Source organism: Coturnix japonica, chromosome Z (assembly GCF_054131305.1).
Source record: "Coturnix japonica strain WE chromosome Z, WE-NBRP24, whole genome shotgun sequence".
In the NCBI taxonomy this organism is placed as follows: Eukaryota; Metazoa; Chordata; class Aves; order Galliformes; family Phasianidae; genus Coturnix; species Coturnix japonica.
The window spans coordinates 8,142,573-8,170,134 of NC_140702.1; the positions used below are offsets into that span (position 1 = coordinate 8,142,573).

At 40.9% G+C, this 27,562-nt stretch overlaps 2 protein-coding genes across 7 annotated transcripts in view; both read left to right on the forward strand.

Annotated features, from left to right (window-relative positions):
• The window catches only part of DMXL1 (Dmx like 1), a 64,026-nt gene extending 59,761 nt beyond the window's left edge, over nucleotides 1-4,265 (forward strand). For all 6 annotated transcript variants that reach the window (XM_085529613.1, XM_085529609.1, XM_085529610.1 and 3 more), the window contains 2 exons: nucleotides 144-361; nucleotides 755-4,265. In XM_085529613.1, coding sequence (XP_085385739.1) covers nucleotides 144-361; nucleotides 755-979 — 443 coding nt within the window. In that variant the 3' untranslated portion in view covers nucleotides 980-4,265. The remainder of the gene's footprint in view (nucleotides 1-143; nucleotides 362-754) is intronic.
• Nucleotides 4,266-5,113: 848 nt separating this feature from the next.
• The window catches only part of TNFAIP8 (TNF alpha induced protein 8), a 33,833-nt gene continuing 11,384 nt past the window's right edge, over nucleotides 5,114-27,562 (forward strand). The window contains exon 1 of the mRNA XM_015849982.3: nucleotides 5,114-5,210. Within this exon, the coding sequence (XP_015705468.1) occupies nucleotide 5,210 (1 nt within the window). The 5' untranslated portion in view covers nucleotides 5,114-5,209. The remainder of the gene's footprint in view (nucleotides 5,211-27,562) is intronic.

Consider the following 27,562-nt stretch of genomic DNA (forward strand, 5'->3'; position numbering starts at 1 on the left):
GCTACAGAATGAAGTTAAAAGATTGTGGTCAGTTGCATTACAGCTTCAAAGCCATTGTTTTTACTATCTTGAACTTCAGAAATTGATGGCAAACTAATGTTAGTACAGTGTGTTTACTTAAATTATTTTGCTTTGGCTTTCAGCTTTTGTCTGTCATGATAGTGGAGCAACTGTTCTAGCATATGCTCCAAAACATCAGCTGTTAATCTCTGGAGGGAGGAAAGGCTTTACGTGTATAATTGACCTTCGCCAAAAGCAGCAGCAGCAGTTACTCCAAAGTCATGATTCTCAAGTCAAAGCAATTGCTGTCGATCCTACAGAAGAGTTTTTTGTCACAGGATCTGCTGAAGGCAACATAAAGGTATTAATGGGTGAGAGGGAGCAAAGAGGGGAAGATTGTGATATTGTGTGAACTTAAAAACAACATCACATGTAAAACCCTACTGCACGTAATGAACAGATGTCACATTCAGTTCTCAACCCTTTCACATATAATACTTTTGTATTGAAATACTGTTCTTATATCACAGCCCACTTTAGTGAATATGACTTTATAATAGAAAATGTATATGAATATTCTATAACCATGTCATTACAGATTGCTACATACCTTTTGTCTCATAAGTAAAGTAAGAAAGACCAATATAAAATGTACTCCAGTTCAATTTTACTATGACTCATAGCTAGTGAGCTTTAAGATTCTGGTAGGTATTTCTAATTATTATGGGAGATTGATGTTTTGATGCTTTTTCAGGTGTGGAGTCTGTCTACGTTTAATCTTCTGCACACTTTCATCAACGAGCATTCTCGACAGTCTCTGTTCAGAAACATTGGGACAGGAGTCATGCAAATCGAGACGGGACCAGCAAATCACATATTCTCCTGTGGTGCTGATGGAACAGTAAAGATGAGAATCTTGCCCGATAGATTCAGCCCATTTAACGAAGTGTTAAAAAATGATGTGAAATTCTTGATGTAATATTTTTTTTTTTTCTCAGAGCAGTGTGTAACATTTACCTTCTGCCATCCCTGAAAATATTTTTCCTGAAACTAGTCAACAAAGCAGATGTACAATGATAGCTTGTGCCACAAATATGCTTTTTTTTTTTGCTTTTTTTTTTTATTTCACATATTTATTACTTAGATCTTTTAGTCACTTCAGATTCTGATTGTTGCCTAAAATATATGCAGGACTCTGAGTTATCTGTTTATAACATAATTAAGATGTTCCTGAGGTGGTTTACTCTTCCTTTTAGGTAGTTATGTTCCTGCCTGGAGTGTACCATCTGGACATAGTCTGTGTTCAACACCTGGCCTTCTTCTGAAAGTAGGTCCAGATGGGAACCTTAGATAATGTTATTCTCTCACTGTGGCAACCTTAGCTGTATCTCTACTTGTGTAGTTGGCCAACAATAAAAATTTATATGTATGTGTGGGGAAAAAAAGCAGTCTATTTTAGTAGATACTCCTGCTGTATCAGAAACTGGCCATGCAGATATTAATGTGAGCCACTGTCTCTCTCCATTCCTGGAATCCAGGCTGTTTACCTCCTTAACTCACTCTGTCTCTTTCCTATGATCTAGGGTATGAGAAACTGAAGAATGTTCTGTGACTTCTCTTCTGTTCCATAGCTTGACTGACTGCCATCAGGATGGCAGACTTAGCTTTTAAAAAAGAAATATATTTTTAACCCTGAACACTCCCTTTACAAAAATAATGTACATATTAATGGAAATCTTCTTATTAAAATGGTCAAGATTATTTGTGAAGCTTTAGTCTTGATGAAGAAGTATGGGAAGATAACAACTTTAGAATATTGCATTAGAATCTCCTCAAAGAATATTTATTTGCATGTCTGTAGAGGAAAAAAACAGAAAAAATGCTAATTTATTTTTTACATTTTTTCCAGTAACACTTTATGTAGCCCAAAGATACTCAGTTCATTCTTAGCACTTAACGTTTTTGTTTGTCTGCTTTTCCTAAGTACTTTACAGAAGTTAAAAGGAAGAAAAAAAATCAGGAGCAAAGTACTTTAATACTGTCATTCTTTGTATTGTACGTTTACATCTGGTTTAAAATGAAAGGAAAATATATTGAAAAGGATACATCTTTTTTTAATTATTGTTATTATTGTTATTATTTTTTTAATCAATTTTTTTTTTTTTTTTTGCCAAAATATTAAACTGCGTAACTTAAAAGTGTTTGACCAAAATATTGGTTCTGTATTTTGGTTTATTTTTCCTGGCCTGTTTCAGAACTTGAGCGTATGACAAAGATTTAATTTGTAAACTGGGTGTTAGGCTGGGTTACTTGAATGCCAGTGGTGTACTTTTTACTAAAAGATATTTTGTGACATAGAGCACCAAGATAGATACTAAATGTAAAATAAACTCGTCGGATTAGGAACCATGGGGATAAATAAAGCATAGTAGAAGTGAAGGGCTTGTAAAATGAACTTTGTAACGTTCTCAGGATGCTTTTATCTTAAAAATATAAAATCGTTTAAAAATATTTTGTAAATTGCATTAAGGTCATCTAAAATGTATGTTTCGCAAGTTGCAGTGGAAACACTATGAGGGTCTTTGTGCACATAACCTGAATTTTCGAGTTGTGCAATAAGAAAGAATGTGAATATTCCGCCATGAAAAAACATTGTGACAGCATTTCAAACTGGTACAGGTGTTCAGTGGCTCAGCTGTCATTGTTCTTCCACCACTCTTAGCTATAGATTAAAATCAAAATTGGTATTAAAACAGTTTAAGTACAGTGATGGACCAGAGAAGTGACTGATGAGAAGTGACACCGCCTTACCGAAGAGACTCACTAATGTGTGTCCTATCTGCTCAGTGATCCTAATAGCTTCCGTTCCTACTAAACAAGGAAGACAGTGGAAGTTACCCTCAACACACTCCTTCAGAGAAGCAACTGAAACCAACCTGGGCTTACAGCTGCTTATATACAGGTGTTAATTTTATGCAACCACTGAAGTAAGTTATATTCAGAGAATGTGCAAAATGACAATGACAGCATTGTATAATGATGTCCCTGATGTTTCGTTCTTAAATATATCAGAAGAGTAAGGACTACGAGCAGGCGTTTTCAATGATGTTTATAGTTACCATAAGCTACTCTTAAAACAATGTAAAATCACGATGTATTTGCCCATACCTTTATAATATTTCCAATAAATCCTGCAGAAACTCAGAAACTCAACCTTCTAGAATCCCATGTTGCTGCTACTTCCTTTACAAATCAGTTGAGCCGCGTGCATAATGTTAATTGATGTTTAACAATTGTAAGTCATTCTGTTGGTAGCTTTCTTGTAATAATGGAATCAAAATGAGTTTACTTCTGTTGTAACAAAAGCTTTTCAAAGGGGCACTCTCAACTTTAGTCATTAGGAAAAATAACAATAATGGAGCTTCCATCTGATGCCTTAACAGCTTCCATTGATACCTGTCTTTTCAGCAATTAATGCTTACTCGCTGTTGCTATGCAAGTTACTCTAAAGGTTGACATGGGCTGCCCAGGGATCTGTGTATGAGGTAGCTGTATACAGAAATTGAACTTATCACTTCACAAGTATTTGATCTCCTGTAACTTTATGTCCAGACAAAATAACTTGGTTGACAATGTCCCTTTTTAATATCATAGCCTAATAATTGTGGCTGGTGTTGGTCCATGTAGCAACACATGTCGCAGCTGGGTTTTAATTCTTGTCCTGTTGATTCAGTTACTTCAAACAAATTTGTGATACAAGTTCTTCGCTGTTACTGCAGTAACTTCTGAGAGTTAAACTCTGGCCATCTGGGTACTTAAACTGGCTTCCTGTGTGACTTGTAAAGCAGGTAATTCTCAGCTGATGTTGCAGAATGTTCACGGAGGGGTGAAGCAAGCGGAATAGACTTAGGTTTTGTACCACACTGCTATGGCACAGGCTGAGTTTAGGTGTTCTGGTGCGTTATAGAAACCTTGCTGCCACTTGCAGGAAATAAACTTTTGGGGATATTCTATGTGAGGTACCATTCCCTTCCTCCTAAGGGCACCCGTTGTTAGATTAGTTGCAATAGTTATGAAAATAAATAATAATAAATGCAAACATGATTACAAGGAAATAAGCTTGGAGACTGGATATGTTCTCCAAGATGATTTTTTTTTTTTTTTCCAAATGTTTATTTTTACTAAAAGTAGCAAAACAGCCTCTAATGGTGGGTTCAGCACACTGATCAAATACTTTATATAAATAAAGATAACTGATTTAACAAGTTCGTTGGTGTTTTATTCCAGTTTTAACTGTAGAATCTGTATGGTTTTGATCTTCTTTCCTGTCCGTTTCCTGTGCCATTTATTGCCTCAGCTGCTCATGCTTTCACTTCAGTTAGCTTCCTAGTGTCTTCCTTTAAAATCCAGCACATTAATTAGTCTGCTCTGCTGAAGAACCTTTTCCTAACCTACCCTGACCAGCTCTATCATCCCCATGCTGTCACTGGAGAATACAAGGCCTCCCCTTGGCCTCTTCTCTGGGCTAAGCAAACCAATTGACCTTAGCTGCTCCTCACACTTCTTGCTGTGTGGACCCTTCCCCATGTTCATAGCCCCTCTCTGGATGCTCTATAACAACAGCTCCTTAGTGATGTAAACCTAATTGGTATAATTTCAAGACCTTAATAAGAGCAGGAAAAGAACCAGACCTAAAACAGAGGCCCACATAACCCCACAAGCAGTTGGCTGCTCTCCTGATGTAACCCCACTTCATATAACCCTTGAGCCTGCACCATCAGACAGCTGTCCACGTTATCTTTTTGCTCAGATATTTGTCCATAAGTACGATGTGAGAAGAAATCTTAACTCCGAAAGGTTCACATCAGCTGCTCAAGGGGGACTTCTCTGTAGTCCTACACCGCCCTGCCTCTCGCAGTTCCCTCACGCTTCCCACCTTCCGACAACTTATACTGCCTATTCCTGGGGTACTTAAAAGCGACCAGCCCCGAAGGATCCCAACCTCGTACGAAGCACTTTCTCACGGTAACTTGCCAACTACTTCCCCGCCCGCAGCTCCCCTCCAGGCCGGGCGGGGCGGAGGCACATAACACCGCCCTTCCTGCCTCTCCCCGCGCCCCACGAGCGGGGCCGTCTCCGCCGCTCCCGCACCGCCGGGGCTGTGCCGCTGCCGCCGCTTCCCACCGCGTCTCCTCGCTCCTGAGCACACAGTAAGTGCCGCCGTCCGGAGGGAACAGTGTGACTCTGGGCTGCTGGTTGTGGTTGTGGTTGTGGTGGGAGGGGGGCAGGCTCTCGCCGCCGGGACGGGCCCGGGCAGCAGCAGGCCGACAGCGTGCGGGTCGGGCTTAGCACCACGAACGGGTTTTGTGGTGTTTTGAGGTGTTCAAGACCATGTTGGATGGGGCTCTGAGCAGCCTGGGCTGGTATGAAGTGTGGAGGTTTGTGGCCCTGCTTGCAGTGGTGTGGGTTGGAGCTTGGTGATCATTGAGGTGCCTTCCAACCTGGGCCGTTCTGTGTACTTGCCTTGTGGTACTGCTGATATTGCTGCTGTGCATTAATAGTGCAGGAAGGTCACCGCGTGTGCTTGCAAACCTCATTTTTATCTTAAACAAGCATGTACTGAGTGTTAAATGAACACAATAGATAACCTTTCTATCTCTGCTGTGTGTAAAGAATAAGAATGAAGAGAAAAACCCTCCATAAGGGAATCAGCTGCTCAGATACCCCAAGAAGCTGTTGGCCCGTACTTTGCTTCTTCCCAGGACTCTATTTCCCGAGCAATGGGAAGCACTGGCAGTCTATCAGATAAAATACACAAACATGTGTTGGGTCCAGGTAGGAAACCAAGTCCAGAGTGAAAGCTGGGAGAACTGGGAAGGTGAGTAGAAGTGGGAAGAAGGAAATTAAATGTTGAATATTCGCGTTCATTTGTATAACCTGGGAGGAAACTTAAATGTAAAATCACCAGAATGAAAGTTAGACTGTGGATCTTTAGAGGAGCAGTAACTGCACGGGCTTGAAATGGAAGTCAGTTCACGTTTGCCTTGGCGACAGGAAGCTGCTCGCTTCCGTTGAATAGCAACCAGCATCATCTGACTGCAGCTACAGGCATCAGGGCACCGTGTGGCTTCTTCGGCCTGTTCTGAGTTATCTTTGAATTCTTGGTGCTGGGTGAGGAAATAGTGATTGCTACTCTGAACAACCGAGCACAGATTCGAGTGGTTGAAGAGCATCGGCCTCGGTCGTCTTCTTGTTAGGCCAACGTGAGATGTTAGATTACCTCACAGTCCTTAAGCATGTAATGCGGCCCTGCCTGTTATTTCTGTACAAATAACAGAAGTACCAAGGAACAAATGATAGTATCTAAGTTGCTCAGTGCTATTTGTGGTGGCTTGGAATTGGGTATGTTCAGCTTTATCCACATGGTCAGACATGTTGTTTTCAGTGGTTCTCTTGGCACTGTCGTACTTTCTATCTGCTTCTGTCTGGTTAAGTTGATTTTATATCTGTGTGTATCACAGAGATTAAGTTACAAGGCACTAAGGTTTTGTCTGGCAGGTTGATTGGATCACAAGGAAAACACACAGCATATACCAGAAGAGTCTGTGGTGATATAATTTCAACCATGCAGCACGGTTTAATAAATCCTAATACTCCCTGTTCTCTTTTGGAAGTTCCATTTAGGAAATGCTGTGCTCGAGGACCTTGAGAGTAACATGGGGACTTTGTTAGGATTGGTGTTTTCTTGGTTTTTCTTTCTGTTCTTGCAGCATTTCTCAATTGTGAAGCAACAGAATGTCCAGTCCTCTTTATTTCAGGCTGGCTTTGCAATCAAAGCAAGTGGGCATGGCTTCAGATTAGTTATGGTTTGTTTATTTGCCCTCGCCTCCAGCATCCTCCGATCACAAGACCCAAGGAGCCTTCTCTACTGTCGCCTACAAGCCAGTGCTCACACCAGCACTCCCTTTGTAGCTGGGCTTAATCTAAGATCTCATTTTACTTCCAGTGATCAGGCTGAGTATTTGTAAGTCTTCTGAATGATTTACTTTGAAGCCCAGTTTCTACAATAGGATCAACAGAATTTGCAACTCTTGAATGGTAACAACTTTGACCACATAAAATATGTGGTATGCGTTTTAAAGCTCAGCTCTTAAAGCCTTCTTCTTGCTCATGGAGGAACTCAGTAGGAATTGCATTAGTTCTGTCCCACAGAGGTGAGGTTGTCGTGTGGCTCTTCTTCAGTTGAGTGCTGGGTGATAGTTTTGCAACCATCCATTTGATGTCTGTGTGAGCAGGGTCTGGCTCTGTCCCTTCACAGCAATGTATCTGGTTTGTTTAGTGGCCAACTCTGAGGCCACGGAATCCAGAAGGAACTGCTGGAAATGGTGTTTGTAAAGCTGGTACTTAACACCTGCATCAGTAGCAGAGATCTTAATAGTGTGGCGATTTGAAATCATCTTGAACATTGAAGCTGAATGCAAGTACCAATGAAGTTAAATCCCAAAATAAAACCCACAGTGAATAGCAGCTACTTGACTTGCTGAAAATAGTGTAGGGTTGATCTTAGTTACTGTATTACCAGCACTTCTAACAGCTCTGCCTTTTGGAATGATGTGGTGGTGATGTTTTTGTCACGTGAGGCTTAATTATTAGAAGATATTAAGATATTATTAGAGTTTAGAAAGTGGAAGCCTTTTGCAAACCATACAGGGAGGAAAAATACAGATAGAGGATCAAGTGGAAGAGACAAAGCAGAGCTTATGTCAGGAGTGCTCAGCTATCTGAATGGCCACATGTAAAGCTAGGAGAGGCATTTAGTTCCTTTGGCTGTGTAATTATGGCTGTTAGTACAGTGAGATATGCTGTAACAGCTCAACAGCATTTTTTTTTCTGCCCTGGAATACTGCATTATCTTTGTGACTAAAGCTGCCATCTAATATTTCAGCTTCTGATACAAACAGACTCCCATGCATTTGAGATGAAGGACAGATCTGCATGGGCAGGATGACAAGTAAAAGATGTCACTCTTGTTTTTCTTTCCCTCCCTCATGCTTCTCAGAAGATAGTAGAAGCAATTATGTAAGACGTGTGCTGTTCTTCTGAAGTGTTCTCTTGCTGCTGAACTCTCAGGTGGATTCAGAGTGAGTGAAACAAATTTGTACTGTGATTTTTTTTTCAACAAAACTGAAAGTGGAGTTAGAAAACATCTCCATTGGCACAGCCTGCAGGGATCATTGTGTCTAAATCCTGACTAGACACAGGACAACAGAAAAACCGAACTGTACATCTGAGAGTGCTGGCCAAATGCTTTTGCAATGCAGTGAGTTTCAGGATTGTGTAAACACGCTGAAGGGAAATTGAGGTATTTCCCTTTGTTAGACTTCTGTTTTCTTCTATCGCTGAGTAGCATTTAATATTAATGGTGATATGGATAAATGACAGAATCCTTTAGTGTCCTGTATGATGAAACTGTATGACAAAGTGGATTTGTCCAGTGATGGTGTATATGATACTTCTGTATTTCCATGAACTTCCTATCTCCTGCCTTAGGCAAAGTCATTTAATTGCTTCTAGGTACATTAACTTAATTTGTTATCCATTAAAATGTTCTCTGTATTACTTTAATGTATTAGACTGTCATTGTGTTTATAAAAAAACAACTGTGAAACTTTGAAGATATGTTAAAAGAGACACATAACATTGGATAGCAGCTGAGATGCAGTTAATCAGGGAATCACAGCATGGCTTGGATTAGAAAAGTACTTATAGCCTATTCTTTTCCATCACCCCCTGCCAGCAGATCAGGCTGCCCAGGGTCCATCCATCCTGTCCTGCAGCACCTCCAGGGATGGGGCACCCACAGCTCTGTGCAGCTGTGCCAGGGCCCTCTGAGTAAAGAATTTCTTCTTAACATCTAATCTGAATCTCCCCTCTTCTAGTTTAAAATCATTGCCCCATATCCCAGTCTTCAAACTGCTGAGAGATCTCTGTAATACAAGCTGTGAATTTGCATTGTGCTGATCTGCAGAGCACGGTGCTGATGAGGGGAAAAGAAAGCTTGCTGATTGCCACCAAATGCTTTCATGCAGTTTTACTGACAGTGTTTGTTGCATGAGCCATCATCATCTGTGTGGTGGTGGATAGCTGTGAGCTGCTTAGAACACCAGGAAGGTGACTGGGAAGAGATGAGGAGTGCTGGAGGTAAGCTTGTGATACATGCCAAAGTGTTGTGCATCCTTCTGTTGTTTATCCCCATGAGGTATTCTTTAACTTCCCTGGGCTGGTTAGGGGAGAGCATGGGCAAGCTGGAATTCTTGTGAAAACATCTTTAGAAAACATTCTAGGTACTGACCATTAACTGCAATTTGAACTGAGCTGCCTATCTGATCTGGCATCTCTAAAACTTGATTTAAGTTTACTGAGACTTCTAATGGGCTCTGGATCAATCCAGGTTTTGGGTTTGAGTCATTGTAGTATAAGGTATTTTGAAAATCTTTATTGAGTGTTTGAGTCCAGCTCAAGAGAGGTGTGACCCAGCATATCTATAACATCTGTAAGAACATGAGACCTAAAACCAGAGTGTGCACTGCTGTGGTGTACACAGGAAACTGCGTCACAAAAACAACCTGCTTTTTGCTCAAGCCCACGGGGTGGTATCTTGGTGACTGACTCTGGGTATTGTTACAGTAGACTTTGAAATTTAAGTATAAAGTGATAATAAAACAATATGACCATAGAGCTATCATAAAGCAGAGCTGTATTATCATTGAATCACAGAACATGTCCAGAGCCTTCTCTCCAGGCAGGCTGAAGCAGCCCAGCTCCCTCAGTGTTCCTTCATAGGAGGGACACTGCAGTATAACACAGGGTTGTACCTCCTGTGTTCAGGTGGGTCATGAATATAGATCTTCAGAGGTCGTACAGTATAGCTAAGGGGCATAAGCACTTTTCCAGTGGCTGCTACGCAGATGGCATGAAGAGTGGTGAGACCACTGCTTGGGTTCCTCACATAAATTCGGCTGTAGTTCCCTCAAAGGCAACACTATTTTGCCTGGCTAATTTGGAGGCAGTTTGCTAAGGTGTTTAATGTTTCTGCAGGACACTGGTTTTGCTTACAGCTTTGTTATGCTTTACTATGCTGTAATTAGGAATTTTGCAATGTGGAATGAATGTCTCTTGCTGAAATCTGTATGTCCAGCTGTTAGGAACCTTCATAGTCAGTGCTGGGGAAGTGTATGTGCACTGTTTAACACTCATTTCACTCTCCAACCATTTGATTAAAATAAAGCAATAGGAGAACAATGTATTTCTCCAAAAATATACATACAGAGCCTTATTACAGCCTGCTAGCATTTCCAATTTTCAAAGCAAACTGTGATATTATCACTTATTTTCTCTATGTATGGCTGCAGAGTGTCTGGCTTGGCTCTGTCCTCAGTCCCCATCACCTGAATCTGGCACGGCGGTCCTTTGGAAGCAGGTGAAGATTGGGTCACAGAAATAGGTCTGCTTGAGGAGAATGTTGCTCTACAGCATGGATTTGAGGATGTTTCCCTGGCTGGTAGATCTGTTGCTGGGTGTGTCACAACAGCACTGTTGTAGATGAAGGACTTCTCAGACCTGCCTATGCAAGAGTCATTTCCCAGTTATTCCTAATCCGAGAGCCAGGGCATCCCTTCTGTCTGGTAACAGGTGGACGCAGCTCTTGTTAGGAGAAACTGTAGATACTGTGACTGCACCCTGGAAAGGAAGAAAAAGGTCTTGTTTTGTTTCAGCCCTGTATGTATACATCTCATGTTTCCTCTGAGCCCTGAGTTTTGCAGTTCCTCTTGTTTCTGCACAGGACTTGTACAAAGCTTTCCTTTCCCATACTCTTCTTCTCCACAAAACCCTGGAGATGGCTGAAGAGTGCAAGAGGAAAGCAGCCCAAGAGGACCCAGGAATCATCACAGAAGGAAAATGTCTTATCTTTGAGCACAGTGAATCTATTGACAGCAGAGGTGTGTGGGTGTGTGACTGCTGGAGGCTGTGTAACTGGTTGTGTGATGCAGGGTAAGTGCCTTTATGGATGCTGAAGTGGAGACTGTCTTGAGTAGATCTAAACCAGACTGGAGGGAGAAAACACTCCAGTTTTTTTAAGGTTGTTTTAAGCAATGTGAGTGAAGGAGTTCAGAAGTTTCTACTTGTAAAGCTTCCTTCTGCATGGTCAGGTAGAAGTACCTGGTTTCTGATGTGTTTTGCAGTCATTAGATGAGGAGCTTTCCAAAAGTGTTTCAGTACAGTACAGTTCGAGACTGCTTTCTCATGTAACACACAGTCACCTTGAAGAGTGGTTTAAAATATAAAGCCATAGTGTTATAGACAGAAACATTTCTCAGACAAGTAAATTTACTGCTTGATTGCATTCTGTAATTGTAATGTTTTTTTTTTCTTGACTCTGTGCTCCTGATTTTATCTTAGTGTAAGGAATTCCCTTCAGTTTAATCAGCGTTCTAAAGTGTCCTTATCTACTGTTTAGAAATCCAAATCTTTGCAGCTCACATGTTACAGTGCAATAGCTGCTTATAGAAAGGAGAAGGCTCTTCAGTGAAAAAGCAATAGCTGCTTACAAAAAGAAGGCTCTTCAGCAAAAATCACCAGCTACTCTGCTTTGGAACTTTACAGTCTGTATTTTTTAGGCTTGGACTGAGCAGGAAGGTGCTGCTGCAAGCAGGGGCACCCCATCTGGTGAAAACACCTCTTCCCTTATCAGCCACAGAGCTCAGAGCCTTCAGCACTGTCAGACCTGCTTGGGCAGTGTGTGTAGGATGAGAACTTGTTTTTCAGAGCTTGAATTATAGAAACCTGTAACCCTGCTGCCAAGTTATTTGTGTAGCCTAGGATGAGGTTCTACAGTAATTCAGAATAGCATCTAAATACCTTCTTCTGTTAATTTCAACATCTAAGGCATGATAAGCATGCTAGCCAGCCAATAAATAAATCTTACATAGAGTTATTCAGATAGAAATCAGTTTTGGTTTCAGATGCATCAGGCCTTGCTAACATAAGCTGGTGGTAAAGATGATTAGTTGCAACAGATTCCAGGAAGTGCCGATATTTGCTCTAGCAAAATATTTAATGTGTGTGTTGTAGGGACTATGGACGCAGCACAACCCAAAGTGACAGCTGATGTGTTCCTTACTGGAGAGCGTGGAGACAGGAGTCTGAGCTGTTAAGAAACTGCTACAGCCCACACATGTTAACACTGGTAGGAGCTTTCCCTGGCAAGAACTGAAACCAGCTCTTGTGCCACAGTCATTTTCTTCCATTGTTTTTCATATTGAAACTGTAAAATAGGTGACTTCTCAGGCTTTTTTCTTGAAAGAAGAACTTCCACTTATCTAATTTGAACTTAGTTAAAATAATTTAAATGTTGCAAAAGTAGAAAGGTTTTTGTGAATTCTCTAAATGTTGATTTTATTTTATTATTTTTTTTTATTTTTATTTTTAATAGGAAGGAAAGTTTAAGGAAATTTAATGTAAATTCCTGCTAGTGTCACTGGTTTGGTGGTGACTGTGCTCAAAGCAGAGGGGAGGTGGTTTGAAGAGGCCTGCCTTCTGAATCATCATTTCAGGACCCTGCTGTAATGCACAGCTGTGCTTCATTTTATGGTTAGGTTTCCTTTTAATTCTGTCCAGATGCTAGCATGCTCTGTTCATGTTCTAGTATCAGAGGCTTCTGATGTTTACGCACTTTTTGTTTGTTTGTTTGTTTGTTTGTTTTGTGGCTGTTCTGCTCAACCCCTTTTTTATTTTTCAAATCAGCCCATGAGCTGAAATTACTCTTTCCATTATCTGCTATTCAAACCTTGGCTGTATGTATCAGCTGAGGTATTCTGCAGTGGCTTTGCTTGTTTGTGAGAGTAAATATCCCAAACTCTTCTGTCTGCTGCTGCTAGTGGATGGGCACCTCCCCCACTCAGTATTACTCTCTTTTTCTTTGGATTTTGTCTGCTTTGAGTTCTGAGGAGAAAGGGGTAGTTTGTGTGTTTTTCAATGTGGATGTTTACACCTTTATATACACACACATATATATGGCGTATCTATCTATCTATATATCTGTAGTGGTCCTTCGGCCTGTTGTCTTCTTGATTACCTTGCTGAAATGAGTGCCCTGCAATTGAAGTGATGGTTCCAGAGTTGCTGCATCTGTCACCAGTGCTGCCAAGACAGGTGCAGTGCAATGACAGACATGGCAGGTCAGAATTCAGCCTGGTTGGGTGCAGGACAAGTAAATCATAGGAACTACAGCAAACCTGGTAAGAGTTGTTCAGAGCTGATGATGTCATATTTAGTGCCTGAGTACAGTATAAATCACAGAATCACAGTCACAGAATCACAGAATGGCTTGGGCACATTTAATACCAGACCAGGTTGCCTGGGCCCCATCCAACCTGGTCTTGAACACCACCGGGGACAGAGGAGCATCCAAAACCTTTCTGGCAGCTGTTCCAGCACCTCACCACTCTCACAGTAAAGAACTTCCCTCTGACATCCAACCTAAATCTTCTCTCCTTCAACTCACAACCATTTCCCCTTGTCTTGCTATTACCAAAAGAGTTGAGTTGGAAGACTGTGGTGTTTTTTCATGTCCAGGGATGCCTGTATAATCAGGCTGTGAAGGATTAGGATTGGTGGAGGAAGGTACGGTAGTGTGTTGGTAGCTGTGGTTGTGGGCAGCGTAATTGGAGGAAATACTGTGATGTGCACTAATGAAGTTTTAATCTCATGGAAGCTCTGTTTCACCCCCTGTTTCCAAGAAGACAAATGACTAAAACAGTTTTTTGACCTATGTTGTCTGTAATTCATTAAAAGGATTATGATCTTTGCTTACCATTGGGATACAGAATTAAAAAATGACGCTTTGTAAACCTGCACCGTTCATCCGTTTTGTGGGTTTCAGTAGAAGAGCTCAGGTTGTGGTTCACTCTTTACCCACATACCAAGTATCTGTATCATCCTTTGTATGCATGTGACAGCCTGTGCATCCCTCCAGTGTTTTATTATCTTTCTTTGAGTGATAACATGTTACAGGTTGATTCATCACGATCCTGTAACAGACTCTTTCCCTTTTGTTTCCAGTTGGTGATATTTTCTCTTTGCTGAGGGATTTAGCTGGTAACCACTAATATCATACACACCTTTGGCAACCAGAAATGCCATTCAGTCCTGCTCCCATGCTTCTGCTGCTTCCTTCTTTGTGTCAGTAGAAACATATGTGTTATCAAACTGAGGTGCTTGATCAGGGGGTTTGTTAGTCTTTCCTGTTGGTTCCTTTTGCTGTTTTCCAGTTTTCCTAACTTCATATGTAGTTCACGCAGCTGTATATCTATGTCATCTACATCCATGCATAAGATTTATTTATTTATTTCTGTTAGTTACTGATGCACAGCATTTGGATTCTGAAATCTTCTTAGGAGAGCTGTTTGATTCTCCTTAAGCTATTTTTTAAAGCCTTGTTGTTGTAGTGGTTTTTGTTTGAATGCAATTCTGCTTTATTCCTCAAATGAAAACTGAAGTACTGGGGAAGAAAAGCTGCCTTTGAGGAATGCTTGTGGTCATAAAGTACGCTGTTGTGCTGTGGCCTTTGATGTTTGTCAGTGCGACTTTCCATATCAAAGTGACAGAGCTGCCTTGGAATTCAGGGAACTGGACCCAGGAATGACTACAATCCATAGAGGTTCATTGAATGAAGGATGGTGGGCACTGAGATTTCTTCATTAATCTTAGCCTATATTCAGCCTTTTCCAATGCTTTTATATTTAACTATTACAAATTTCCATCCACAAAGGCAGGACTACATACCAGTATGTATACAAGAAGGGCCAAAATAGCATCTTCAATCCATATGCGCAAATCGTGTTTTGCATGAGCCCTTTGTAAAAATGTCTCAGTAAGTAGAAGTGTGGATGACATCCATATGAGTCAGAGTGCATGCAGAGGTTTTAAAATACAGTTCTTTAGCAGCTAATTGTTTCTGTATAACTTTGCAATGCAAATGACAAGTCAGTGCATGTGAAGGAAGCCCTGGGATATTTTAAATATTTGAAATGTCAACTAAAGGAATGTGAGCCTTATTTAGCCCTGATTGGCAGTATTTTATGTTATTTTTTAATCCAAAAATTAAAATTATATTTTTACTTAAATTCTCAGTCAGTTGCTGCACTTCTTATTGCATTCTTTCTATAAGAGCCGTAGTATAGAGGGTCATCTGAAACAGAATTAGTTGTGACAGTGATGCTTGAACAAGTTAAAGACAATACACAGAAGTCACTGTGCTTTGCCTCACTTCCCTAATAACAACTGTATTTAATTATCATCAGAGGCAGAGGCTGGAAGCTTGGCAGGCATGATACCTGCTTGTATTGTCCGGGATTTTCTGTGACTTGGAGAGATGGCTGAAGTTTATGCTGTTAGGGATTTGTAACATGTGTGTCTCCAGCAGGCTTAGATGTGAGCTGAGGGTAGTTTAAAATAAAGAAGCAGGATTGCAACTGCACACACAGCTGTGGCAGGCAGTGTATGTCTAAATCATGTAATCCACAATTAAAGATTCAGTTTTCTAATCACCAGTACTGTTGAGTGAAAGAGAAACCAAAAGGTGACTGATGTAATTGGTGAAATACAGAAAAAGCAGTGAGATTAATGTTTGGTATCACAGATCCATAACAAAGCACCACTGGGGCTTCCCCTGAAGGTTCGCTGTATCCCAGCCAGGGACTGGAGCGCACTTTGACTCATGTGTAAGGTGACAAAAAGGGTAAATCTGAACTAACTTTTTTTCACGACTTTGTTCTGAAAATCCAGATATTCTGTTCATGCTAAAGACAGCGCTATACTAGGCAAACATTTCAACTCCCAAATTGAGGACTAAATTTTAACACCCAAAGTGATATTTCTTAGCTTATGTCATTCCCCATGAACTCAAACATCCCATCTGAAGCCTCATTAAATTAAAATAAGCTGCTGTGAATGAAATGTCTGAATTAACATTTTCATGCTCAGTTGTTTGTGGTTCTTGAGTTTTGGAGATGAGAAGCAAGGCTAAAACTCATTATTATTATATTCAGCACTTTCCATGTCTCTAAATTTACTGTTGAGTCTATGGTTAAACTTTCCAACAAAGCCTTCTGCTAGAAACATCAAGTGTTCACCTTCCATTGCATGCTGCGCTGTGCTATTCAGTATATGGCAGCATGAGAAACCTGTTATTGTCATACAGAAAATGAACAGAACAAAACAAAAAAGGAAAAATCTGTAACTTATTGTAATGAGATTTTATTTCTCAATGTGATGTTATGAACTGAGAATGAAATATATGTAATTTGCACAAGTATCACCATGAACATTACGTCTGATAGTTATTACATCCTGCCTATCCATAGTGGAGCATGCAATGGCTTCAACTGGCATCATATCTCATGTCAGACTCCAGGTAAATTGGTGTAATGCATCTATGATTCTGTGGTTTCAGCATGGAAGTGTTCCTGGCTAATTCAGGTATGGCATTTCTATACCTTTTTGTGCTAGAGCTTTAACAGAAGGGTGTCCAGCATTTTTCCACTGAGTCAACAGCCTCTGGCTTCACTGTTGACAGTAAAAACTGTATCACATGAACAAAGACTAGAGATCTTTATCCTGTGCAACAAAGTCATTGACCTTTGGGCAGCTAGAAGATAGCTGAGTTTTGTTAAAGGATCTGGGCTAGTAGTAAGAGATCCAGAAGAAAGGTTTAAGAAATCACATCTTGGAATAGGAAATTCTTAAGGGTTGCTTTTGGCTTTAGTTTAGGCAGTGATGCTTTCTCAAGTCCTTCTCTATAGGGTGTGCCTTTCTTGCAAGCATTTCTACCTCTTCAGAAATGCCCAGGGAGGAATTCTTGCAGTGCTATGACAGCTTCCATTCTTGAATACTTCCCTTTTTGATTCCTGGACGTTTTCTTCCTCATAAACATTTGGGTTTCTCAGCCCCACAGGGATGCACAGTCCCTGCTGATGTGCAGATTTAGGAACATTGCACAGCTGGATTTGGAGAGCATGATAGTTGGTGAATGAGCATGTTTTAGGATTATTTCTGATCTGTATACCATATAGGCAAGTGCACAATGTTGCTGCCTTAGTTTATAGTTAAGTCGTGATTTACACAAATGAAAATGATAGCACAGGCTTGTAGCACTCAGTGTATATTCCATGAGTATTAACATGCAAAACAAAGCTTAGGTCTAAAGTACCTTCCCTACTTTTCATATTCAGGTTAGTTCCCAGTGACTTTTTAATCGCTGAAATGCATGTGAAAAGAGAAATACATATTTAACTTTTGAGGGACTATCAGATATTACTGATGCAATTAACAGGAGCCTTACAGGTTCTCTCACAGATGCTACTGACTATTGATATTTTCTTTGTTACTACATGGCTGTTATTTTTTTAATATTCTTGCTAACCCTCTCTTCGTGGAGGCTTATCAGACATTTTGATCAACAGGCTGCTGTTCAGTGCAGAAAGAGATACTACTTATTTGTTGGGCAACGGCAGTTCTCCTCAGATACAGAAGATATGGCTACATTTATCTTGTTTAGTCAAAATAGCAGTCAAGTCTTGATTGAGTTTTAGTATAAAACACCAGTGAAGCATTAACTTCCCTGTAAAGGCGATTTTAGAGCTTGTATTTATAGTTTCCAGAGATTACAGTGTTATTACAGTTATTACCATGTGGTACCTGTTCTGTGTGTGCCTGGTTTCACTCCTTAACTTCTGAGGGGTTTTCTGCAGGCTGTTGGGAGAGGAGAGCGCTGCTTTCTGTCTCACCAGGAGACCTCAGCACGCAGTTGTGTTCAGACATCAGGAGCCCTGAGGAGAGATGGACAACTTCTGTGGGATGCACAGCCACCAGCTGGTTGGGTAAGGGTTTGTCTGAGCATCAGTACTAGAAGCTGAAGTTCAGGAGGTCCCAGTTGATCTCTAGAGTGAGCCATCCTACTTTGAATGAAGACACAGTGCCACTTCGACCCCAGATGAGTGACCTGAGGCTTTTGCCTCTGAAGCAATGGTATACAATATGTGGAGGTGCTAGCACATTAAATCGGACTAGCTGTCAGTTGTCAGGTTATTTTTATGCCAAGGGGCAGAGCAGCTTCAAGCTGTTAACAGATTCTTGTTTCAAGCCATAGTCAAGGCTGAGTATCTCAAACCTGGTTCAGTTCTGATTTTGTTTAGGACCATTCGGTGAAAAGCCTCAACTTGCTCTGAGTTGGAGGTCAGGTAATGGGCAAAAATGTCTGGCCATCAAATCCATCACTTTACATAGTTTCAGAGTTTTGTAGCATGAATACTATCAATTATAAGCTGTGTTTTGTGTGCCTCTTGAGCTGTATATCTCTGCAGCACTGCAAAAAATTATTAAGCTGTGTTTTTAACCCAAAAAAGAGGTGGTTTGTAACACTTTTTGAAAGATAAATATTCGTATCAGTTTTGATCAACAGTATTTTTTAAACATTTTCCTCCAAACAGTGATATCATATTGAAGAAAATTTCTGGCATTAGACCTTGCCTATTTTAATGCAGTAGGTTCCTGTTTCTTCTCACCATTTCCCTATGTGTTCACTGTTGAGCATTCACATTTCTTCTTAGCATTGAAATTAATGCCAGAAATCCCTCATGACAAACAGGACTGTCTGTATCTTCCTTACACTCAGTAGGACTATGACCCTGTACCCATGGGTAAGATAGACTTGGCTTTTTTCACATGCCTGTGATCTTGCATTGAAATTTTCCCTTCCTCAAAACCTTGATTTATTTTGTTTGATAAACCAATACACACATAATATCAGACTTGGAAATATCTACATGTGGAGACTGCTGTAATTAATTTTTGTAGGAGTTTTGAAAGTAGGTTGTGCAGAGGCTGTTGAAGAGGTGTTGTGTGGGTCAGTCACAAGTTTGAAGGTCATATGCAATATAAACCACAGAGTGAAAACCACAATGTATTGTGAAGCCACATTCTCCGGAAACATGTAAACTGGATGACTTTGGTATTATGTTGCCCAAACATGTTCAGGTAAGATTCTACCAGCTTCTTCCTGATTCTAGGAGTATGTTTTGTTATGGAGGTGTTGGAATGATCTGTTTTGGAAAGGCATTGTATCAGCTTTGAGTCAAACATATTTATAACGTGGTCTCAGAGTGCTACATTTCACCTCTGCTTTTCTGCTCCTCTGCTGGGCTTGCTGCCCTTTCCAGCCTGCAGTCAACTGCACTGAGACCAAGTAAGTTTCCTTGGGTTTGAAATCTAATCTGAATGGGATGGCTGCATAGTAAAGTGAGCATATGAGCTCCTTGATGAAAAGATGTTGTTTAACTGCCTTTGGTTAATGTGTGTTCTTTTAGCTTCACAGCTGTGGGAAGACAAATATGTCATGTCTGATATTTGATAAGTGATGAAGTATTTTTCTTCACATTCACCTGGATGAAAAATTGGTAATTCTAAGTTTGTTGAAAATACAGATCGGGATGTGAGGGGAAATGTTACAAACTTGGACAGCACTGTTTAACGTGGCTGAAATGTTTTGAGTGGTGAGAATTCATCTTTTTCATGGGAAATGTGAAAGTATTTGTACACTCATTTAGGATGTAAAGTTTTAAGGCAAAATTTAAGGAGAAAATATGTATTTTTACTTTTGTTTTTTATTTTCTTAGAGTTCTGATGCCATGAATTGGCAGATGTCTCTACTCAACAGTGGTTAAGCTAGAATATCCTAATTTAACCTACACTGCATCTGTAACGCTGTGTTGACTGAAAGCAGGGCATGGAGAGAGCAGCACTGTGCAGTGCTGACTCAGGTGATGGCACATCACTGTGTGCATTTTGATATGCTGGCTAAACACAGGGCTCTGAATAGCAAAGAGTGTAGCCGTGTTTTCTGTTTCTGTTAAGGAGTTTGAAAATAAAATCCTAGAACCATAAAATCATAGAATCATAGAATAAGCAAGGTTGGAAAAGACCTAAAAGATCATCCAGTCCAACTATTCACCTATTACCAATAGCTCCCACTAAACCACGTCCCTCAACACGATACCCAATTGCTCCTTGAACACCTCTGGGGTTGGTGATTCCACCACCTCCCTGGATAGTCCATTCCAGATGGAATCCTTAGAGCTGAAAGGACTTTTAAAGGTTATCCAGTCCAACTCCCCTGCAGTGAAACATTCTCACTGTAAAAGGCTTTTTTGTTAAAGAGGGGAGAGGTACGTTGGATTTACGTTTGAAACCATTTCTCGTTGTCTTGTCACCACAGACCCTGCTAGAGAGTCTGTCCCCTTCTTTTTTACGCTCTTAGATACTGACAGGCTGCTCTTAGGTCTCCCAGAGCCTTCTCTGCTCCATGCTGCACAGCCCCAGCTCCCTCAGCTTGTCCTCACAGGGAGGTGATCCATCCCTTGGGTTGTTTCTTTGGCCCTCCTCCTCAGAGGAGAGACAGATCTGTGTCTCTCCTGTACTGAGGACTCCACATCTGGATGCATCACCGAATGCAGCCCAGGCCAGCCAAATGGTTGGACATCCATGCAATTACACACAGACCTTTTCAGCTGCTGTGTTGTGTGCTGCCTAACTACATCGTAAGTGCTCAGTTCTCAGCGTTTTCCATTCCTGGTGAAGTGCATTTAAACCCTTCTGTGCGAGTTACAAATCAAATGCTGTTTTGGGGTCACACGTGAAAGCGGTCAACTTCTATATCTGCACGTTGTATCCGGTCCTGCTCTGTTCCGAATAGTGAAACAAAATGCACCTCCGAGACTCGCGCTTTTCGAAGCACTGTTGCCACCTGGTGGTGTTGGCCAAAACTAGCAACACGAGCTAAAGAACTTGGCAGAACAAGCAGGAGGACGTGGTTTGTTGGCTGATGGAGCTTTTGCACGCTGCCTGTGGTGTGTGCAGGCAGGAGGGTGGTGTTGGGTGCCTGTTGCAAAGCTGGGCACAAAAGAGGCCTGCGACGTGCTGCTCCACCTGCTCATGTAAGCTGCTGTTCTCTCTACTGTTGCCAGATAGTGTAGTCTTTTTTTGGAGGCTTTGCATCTGCACAATACTTTCAACTTTGTCATATGGCAGATGAATATCTGGAATGCGTGTTGGTGGTGGCAGAAGGTGTGGGTTGCTTCTTCTCTCCTTGCTCTTTTTGTTCTCAAAAATAGCCAGAATTACCAACTTTACCCCAGCAGAGGAGTACTTGAAGGAGTCTTCTTAAGCCTGGGCTTTCAGCAAACCCTAAATCCTTAAGACTCAGCTTTCAGCAAACAAGACATTGAGTAAAATGTCCAAGGAGTCCAATTTGTGTTACATTGTTCAAATCTCTTTTGTGAAATTCAATGCTTGAAATAGTTTGTGAAAGTCTCCGAATAATCCTGTGAAGTGCTGTTTGGTTTGGCCAGGCCCCAGAGTGCATGCTTGGTTATTTTTAATGCCAAAACATTTGAAGAGCTGTCTCTAAAGTAGATAAAATTCTTCAAGGGTTTGATTTGCTTTTACTAAATAAATTAAGTTGGACTCCAGCAAGAGCTCCTGAGCTTTTTCTTTAAAGTGGAACTTATGGCTGTCAGTCATGATCCAGTACTGATTTTTTTACTGTAACGCTAACATGTCAAACAGAGCTTACAACTAAAATTTGCCTGCATTGCTCTCTAGCTTAAGCTTGTTCAGTATTGGGGAAAATTAGCAATGTGTGTATTTTCAGTTGTTATTATTATTATGTTAGAAAATCACTGAGATTTTCTGTTAGAGGAGTAATGACTTTTAGTTGTAAACCATAGAATCACAGAATGGCCTGGGTTGAAAAGGCCCACAGCGATCATCTGGTTCCAACCTCCTGCTATGTGCATGGTCACCAACCACCAGACCAGGCTGCCCAGAGCCATGTCCAGCCTGGCCTTGAATGCCTGCAGGGATGGGGCATCCACAGCCTCCTTGGGCAACCAGTGCGTCACCACCCTCTGGGTGGAAAAACTTCCTCCTAATATCTAACCTGCACCTCCCCTGTCTCAGTTTAAAACCATTTCCCCTTGTTCTATCACTATCTACCCTCATAAACAGCTGTTCCCCCTCCTGTTTATACACTCCTTTTGAGAACTAGAAGGCCACAATGAGGTCTCCTTGGAGCCTTCTCTTCTCCAAGCTAAACAAGCCCAGTTCCCTCATGGTTCCTTCATTCAATGGATTGGTATTTATAAAGAAATAAATTGGAAGTTGGTTTAGGTTAAAATTCTCCCAGCCAGTAAATGAGTAGGAGAGGTTAGTGGTAAGTGCTGCCTTCCTTATGCAGACTCTGCTTCCCTGTGCTGCAATAGTGAGGCAGGAAGAAAGATGAATGCTGCTGCTTTATTAGAGTTGCTCAGACACAGGAAGCCTGCAGTGCTGATCTCATAACCATGACTTAGTTTTGAAAATATCACCGTACTCAAGATGAGCAAGGGCTGAAAATGTTTCTTCTGCTGTGAACAGTGAGGTTTTTCAGATTTCCTTGAGTATTGGGAACTGGTTCTCCAGCACTTGTTCAACAGCCTTAGTTAATAATTTCCCCAAAGATATCTCATTCTTAAGTGCTTTTCCAGATTCCTAATGTGGCTTCAGTATAAGCTTTAGGCAAATAATAAACTGATTTAAGACCTATTTGGAACATGCAGAAATCAATATGGCTCTTTGTATGAGTACCACGTAATTAAGTACATCTGGCTTGAGAATGTAAGCTATAGCTAAACTGAATTTTCAAAGAACAAGCTCTGGATAGGTTTAATATCCACTTAAATCCCTCTTTAAATCTCTTTAAATTAAGCTTGAAATCAAGTATTATTGTCATAGCCTGATATTTCTCAGTCTTGCTTGATTTTAAATTTGATCTAGATGAGTCTGTATTTGATACATGAGTGGTGGTGTCACTGTTTGCATGATTTGGCATTAAAAAAAAAAAGGGGGCATAGTTTGATTGTTATGTATTAGCAGAACACTTTGATCGCTGGCTTGGAACTGGAACACAGCCCTTGCAAACACAGACATGTGTTTTCCCATATGCACGCTGCTTTTATGTGAACAAAAACCTTCCTTTTTTAAGATCATATCCAAGTTTTGGTTCTGACGGCATCATTACAATGCCTTTTTGAAAAGAAGAAAGTGCCATATTAGCCATAGAACTTCAGTTGTGCTGTTTAAATCATACTGTAATTTAACCACTTTGTTCTCAAGCTCTTTTTCACTACTGGCCGTGCAATATTAGATTTTCTGGTTTTAATTAAAATATTCCCTTCTAATTAAAATTGTTCCAGCACTGTGTTTTGATGCATAAGCATCTGGCAATGCCTCTTTTCTTTTGTCTTGCTGAAAGCAGATTAGCTGTAAGTATGTCTTCTTATGGGTTATGGTGATGCTGTTAAGTCTCTGCCTAGCTTATTGATTCTGCAGTAATCTGAGGAATCTAGGTTGCACTGCTGAGCTCTTTGGCATTCATGGGGTGGTTAGTACTCTGCTGTCCTGTCAGGCTTTCTCTGAAAATTCAGTGATGCAATTATTTTGAGCAAAGAAGTGAAGGGCAAGAACAGGGTGATATATTGGATAACCAAGCATAATAAGGACAATGGTGAGGAGTTGTTTGGCAGTGCTCGGGGTTGGGCTTTCTGTAATTTGTTAACCACGTGGTAGAAACAGCACCTCAGCACCATCCAAATAAAATAGGGAACTGGGATGTGAGAGTTGTGCTGTGTGTTGAAAGCAAAACCTAATCCCTGTCTGTATTATCTTGATATATCTGTGCGATGTCTGGTTAAAGCAGCAACAAATCGGTTCTTGTAACTTGTCCTATCAGTTATGTACTCTGTAAGAAGTGCTGTTAAAATCGCGCTGCTAATCAAAACTCTTTTTAGCGTAAAATAACATTAAAGCCCAAATTAACAAAATTGCATAAGAGCCGGAGATTGTTTTTGTTGCACTCTTGCCACACAGGCAGCAAATATTTCATTCTGTTTTGCAATAATAAGAAAACTGCAGATGTTACTGCTCTACCTCTTGTTTAGGAAATAAATTTAAAATAACTTCTTGGTTTGCTGATTTGAATGCATGTGTGTGGCTGTGTAAGTGCAGAACTGAAAGCAGGGGAAGTTCGATATAAGAAAACTGAAATTTTAATTTTTCACTGTGCCTGCCCTCTCTCTGCACTTTTCTTCTTCATAAGCCATGGATTGATGAGGAGTGCTTTAGCTGCTAGAAACCACGTTCACAAAATAATTTTGCTGGTGGCCAGTTGAATTGAGCTTCCTGGCACAGACTCAATTATGTGACCTCCTCTGTAGAAGAAGGATGTAGAAAACAATCAGCAGTGCAAATAAAGATATCAGTTTCTAACAAGTAACTGTTTCTAATTTTTCCTTCACTTCTTAGCTCGCTCTAAGTGTCCCAAACAGAATCTAGTAGAGGATTAGCAGTTTTTATCGGTTTGAAATCTGCCTTGTAATACAGTTCTCGTGTGAATTAAGCCTCTCTATTGATTGTTTTTGCTCTTTTGAACTGTTAGTTAAAATTCTCCCTGGAAATCTGAAATCCCAAACTGCTTTTAGCACTTACGAGAGTAGAATTCTCTATCAGCTGGAAGTAAAACATGATTTTGCCAAACATGTCCAAGGTCTTCATTATGGAACCTGGGGAAAACAAATGTCTAAGACAAAAGTATGAGCTTTATGAGATTGCATGCTCATGAGATATACTCTGCAGTTGTGTGCAGAAGGCATTAAACAAGATTTTGATTAAAAAAACATACATGCTGTTATGTTTATAATCCTGCTAAGAATTCTTGTTCTCTGAAATTGTCTTGTTGTCTGGAATTGTACACAGTGCTGGTGGCAGTCACAGCAGGGACTGAGCAGCATGAACACTTGCAGGGTGTGAGCTGAGAACCTCAGGATTACTTCACCCACAAACCTGTGAGCAGAATGAGCTGGCCCATGCTGAGAGGACCTGCTAAAACCCATCCAAGGAGATGGACATCCCCTGCCTCTTATGCCATCCCTTTACATGTACCAGTGTTGCTTTGGCTCTGATGGCAAAAAGACACAAGAGAGGAACTGTGGAAGGAGAGAAAATTCTTTCTGTGGTGCTTGCATGAAGCCTGCAGCAGGAAGTCTAACAAGGGTATCACTGCCCTTAGCAGTCATTGCTCCATCATGCCAGGTGATGCCACATGCTGCAGTATGGAAGTGGTGTGTGTGCATGTTGGTTTCCTGTACAGCAGCCACAGCTGAGAGCTCCGTTTTTATGTACCTGGGATGATGCCTGGTAGGTGGGTTGGTTTCTGCATGGCAGGAGATAAGAAGTGCTGAGGAAGGCAGCAGCTCCTGAGAGGTGCCAAAAAGTGTGTGTTCTGCTCTGTGCCAACAAAGGAGGGATAAAAATCAAAGATCTCCTTTCTGAAAATCTGCATCTTCAAAATCTGCCCGTCTGGAAAAAATAAAGAGACTTGTAGAAGATACAAGAAAGGACCAATGGACCAAGGCAATGGCCTGCTTCTTCTCCTTGATTGTAAATCAGTAACTAATAGAAAAAAATGTTTCTTTTAAAACCTCCAAGTTAACAGACACTTGCTGAAAAGTGCTTAATTTCCTTATGATATCACACTGCGGCTTCCAAGCTTTTGAATGTTAACTATTTGTTCTCTTTTCTCATTACACGTACCTTTTATCTGAGGTACTGCATGAGTTCCTATTCGAACACTGCAGCGTGTCTGGATATTGCAGAAATGTTTACGCTGTTGCACTTACTTCAGCTCGGGAAACACTGTTTGAGAATTGGTGAAACGTTTAAAGCAATGGATGCATCACACCATTCCTCAGCGTGTTTTGTAAATGTTGCCCTACAGCTTTAGGACCACGGTGCAGTGTAGGACTTCTCCTTGCTTGTCATGCTCATTGCACAGCAATCTCATTTACTTCATCCTTGGCAATTACTGGAAAATACAATCTTTGACCTGCTGGGTGTCCTGGCATATGGGAATCCTCCTTGTGCTTCTGTGTGTGCAACTCTTTAAGGGTACTTCTCTTTTTATTGTGTGTGTGGGATGCCCAGATGTCCTCTTCCTCAGTATCAGTTCTGTCATGTGGCTTCAAACAACTGTGCAGTGCACTAATAGCCAGCTAAAAGACATACAGTTGCTCATAAAGAGAAGTTCTAGACAGTTTACAGGCTATTGGCTGTAGCAGGGAGTTAAAAGTTGGGCACAGACCTCATTTTTTATGTAATAGAAACTTGCAAGCTCTTTAATATGGTGTTCTGGAAGAATAGCAGTTATCACCAGAGAATGGAAGTTACATTAATCAAACAGAGAGAGATTAAAAATAGATAAATAAATCCACGAGTATGTGAGGTGTGGACTGTTGCCATACCGCTTCCTTCTCGAGAACCATCGTGCTGTGTTTTCTTCTGCAGAAGGTTTATTCTTGCTTCCATATCAGCTGCCGCTTCTTGAAAGCTTCTTCCTGACTCTTTTAATTCAGTGGTGCTGCTTCCTCTTTTTTGTGAAACTACCCACTGCGGTCCCTTTCCACATTTCAGCACTGAGCTTCAGTATCTTGTCAGTAATTTCAATGCTGGTTTTGGTCTAATATTCTTTCTAAATTTAAGTATTTTTAAAACATGCAATAATATTTTCCTGTTAGGTTGGGCTGGCTTTGTGCTGCCATAGCTGCCTGTCCTTTAGCGGAGTTGTTTTGTTACTTCTACAGGAGCTCTATTGAAGTTTATTGCAGTTCATTCACAGATTGCAGAATCTAAAGGATAATGTCCTTATGATCTACTGCCATTAGAAGTCACTGTTCAACACAAAATCAGAAAATCACCTCCCTAGATTATCCTTAGTCTGAGGAATGGAGTTGAGTGAGGAGACATCATCTTGACCCTGTAGGGAAGAAAATGAAGTTAAACATCAGCATTTTCTCATCTGTCCCAACAGCTCTGGAGTTTCTGATATTTCAGAAGCATAAATATGCTGAAGTTGTTGACTTTTAGCCACGAGTCTCATTAACTTTCCATGTCTGCCCATCATCTCTTGCGCAAATCTGTTCCTGGAAGGCTCGTGGTGCCAGGTGATCTCCTGGCTACTCTGCCAGCACTCCCTTCGATTTAATCTAAGGACCCCACAGGCTGTTGCAGTCTATCTTGGTCAGTGTGACAATTCTTCTTGTTCCTCCTCTATTCCATATGGGTTTTTTTGGGTGGTTTCAATCTCTTGTCCACTAATTATACCAAACCTGTGGTCGGGGAGCAGCAAGATGTTGAGGAGTAATTTCATTTTTTTCTTTTTTAATTGAAAATGTGGCTTCTTTAGCTAGTTCAGTAACTTTCTTTCTATGATATCATTTAGGGCTTTCATATTTGCTTTCATTCTCTGTGCTTTGAAGGGTGCAACCACAGCCCTTTGGCACTCCACTGGAGCCTATGAGACCTGTGGGAGACAGTTAGCTGCTGGAGGAATGATCCTAGGAGATGTGTGGAGTTG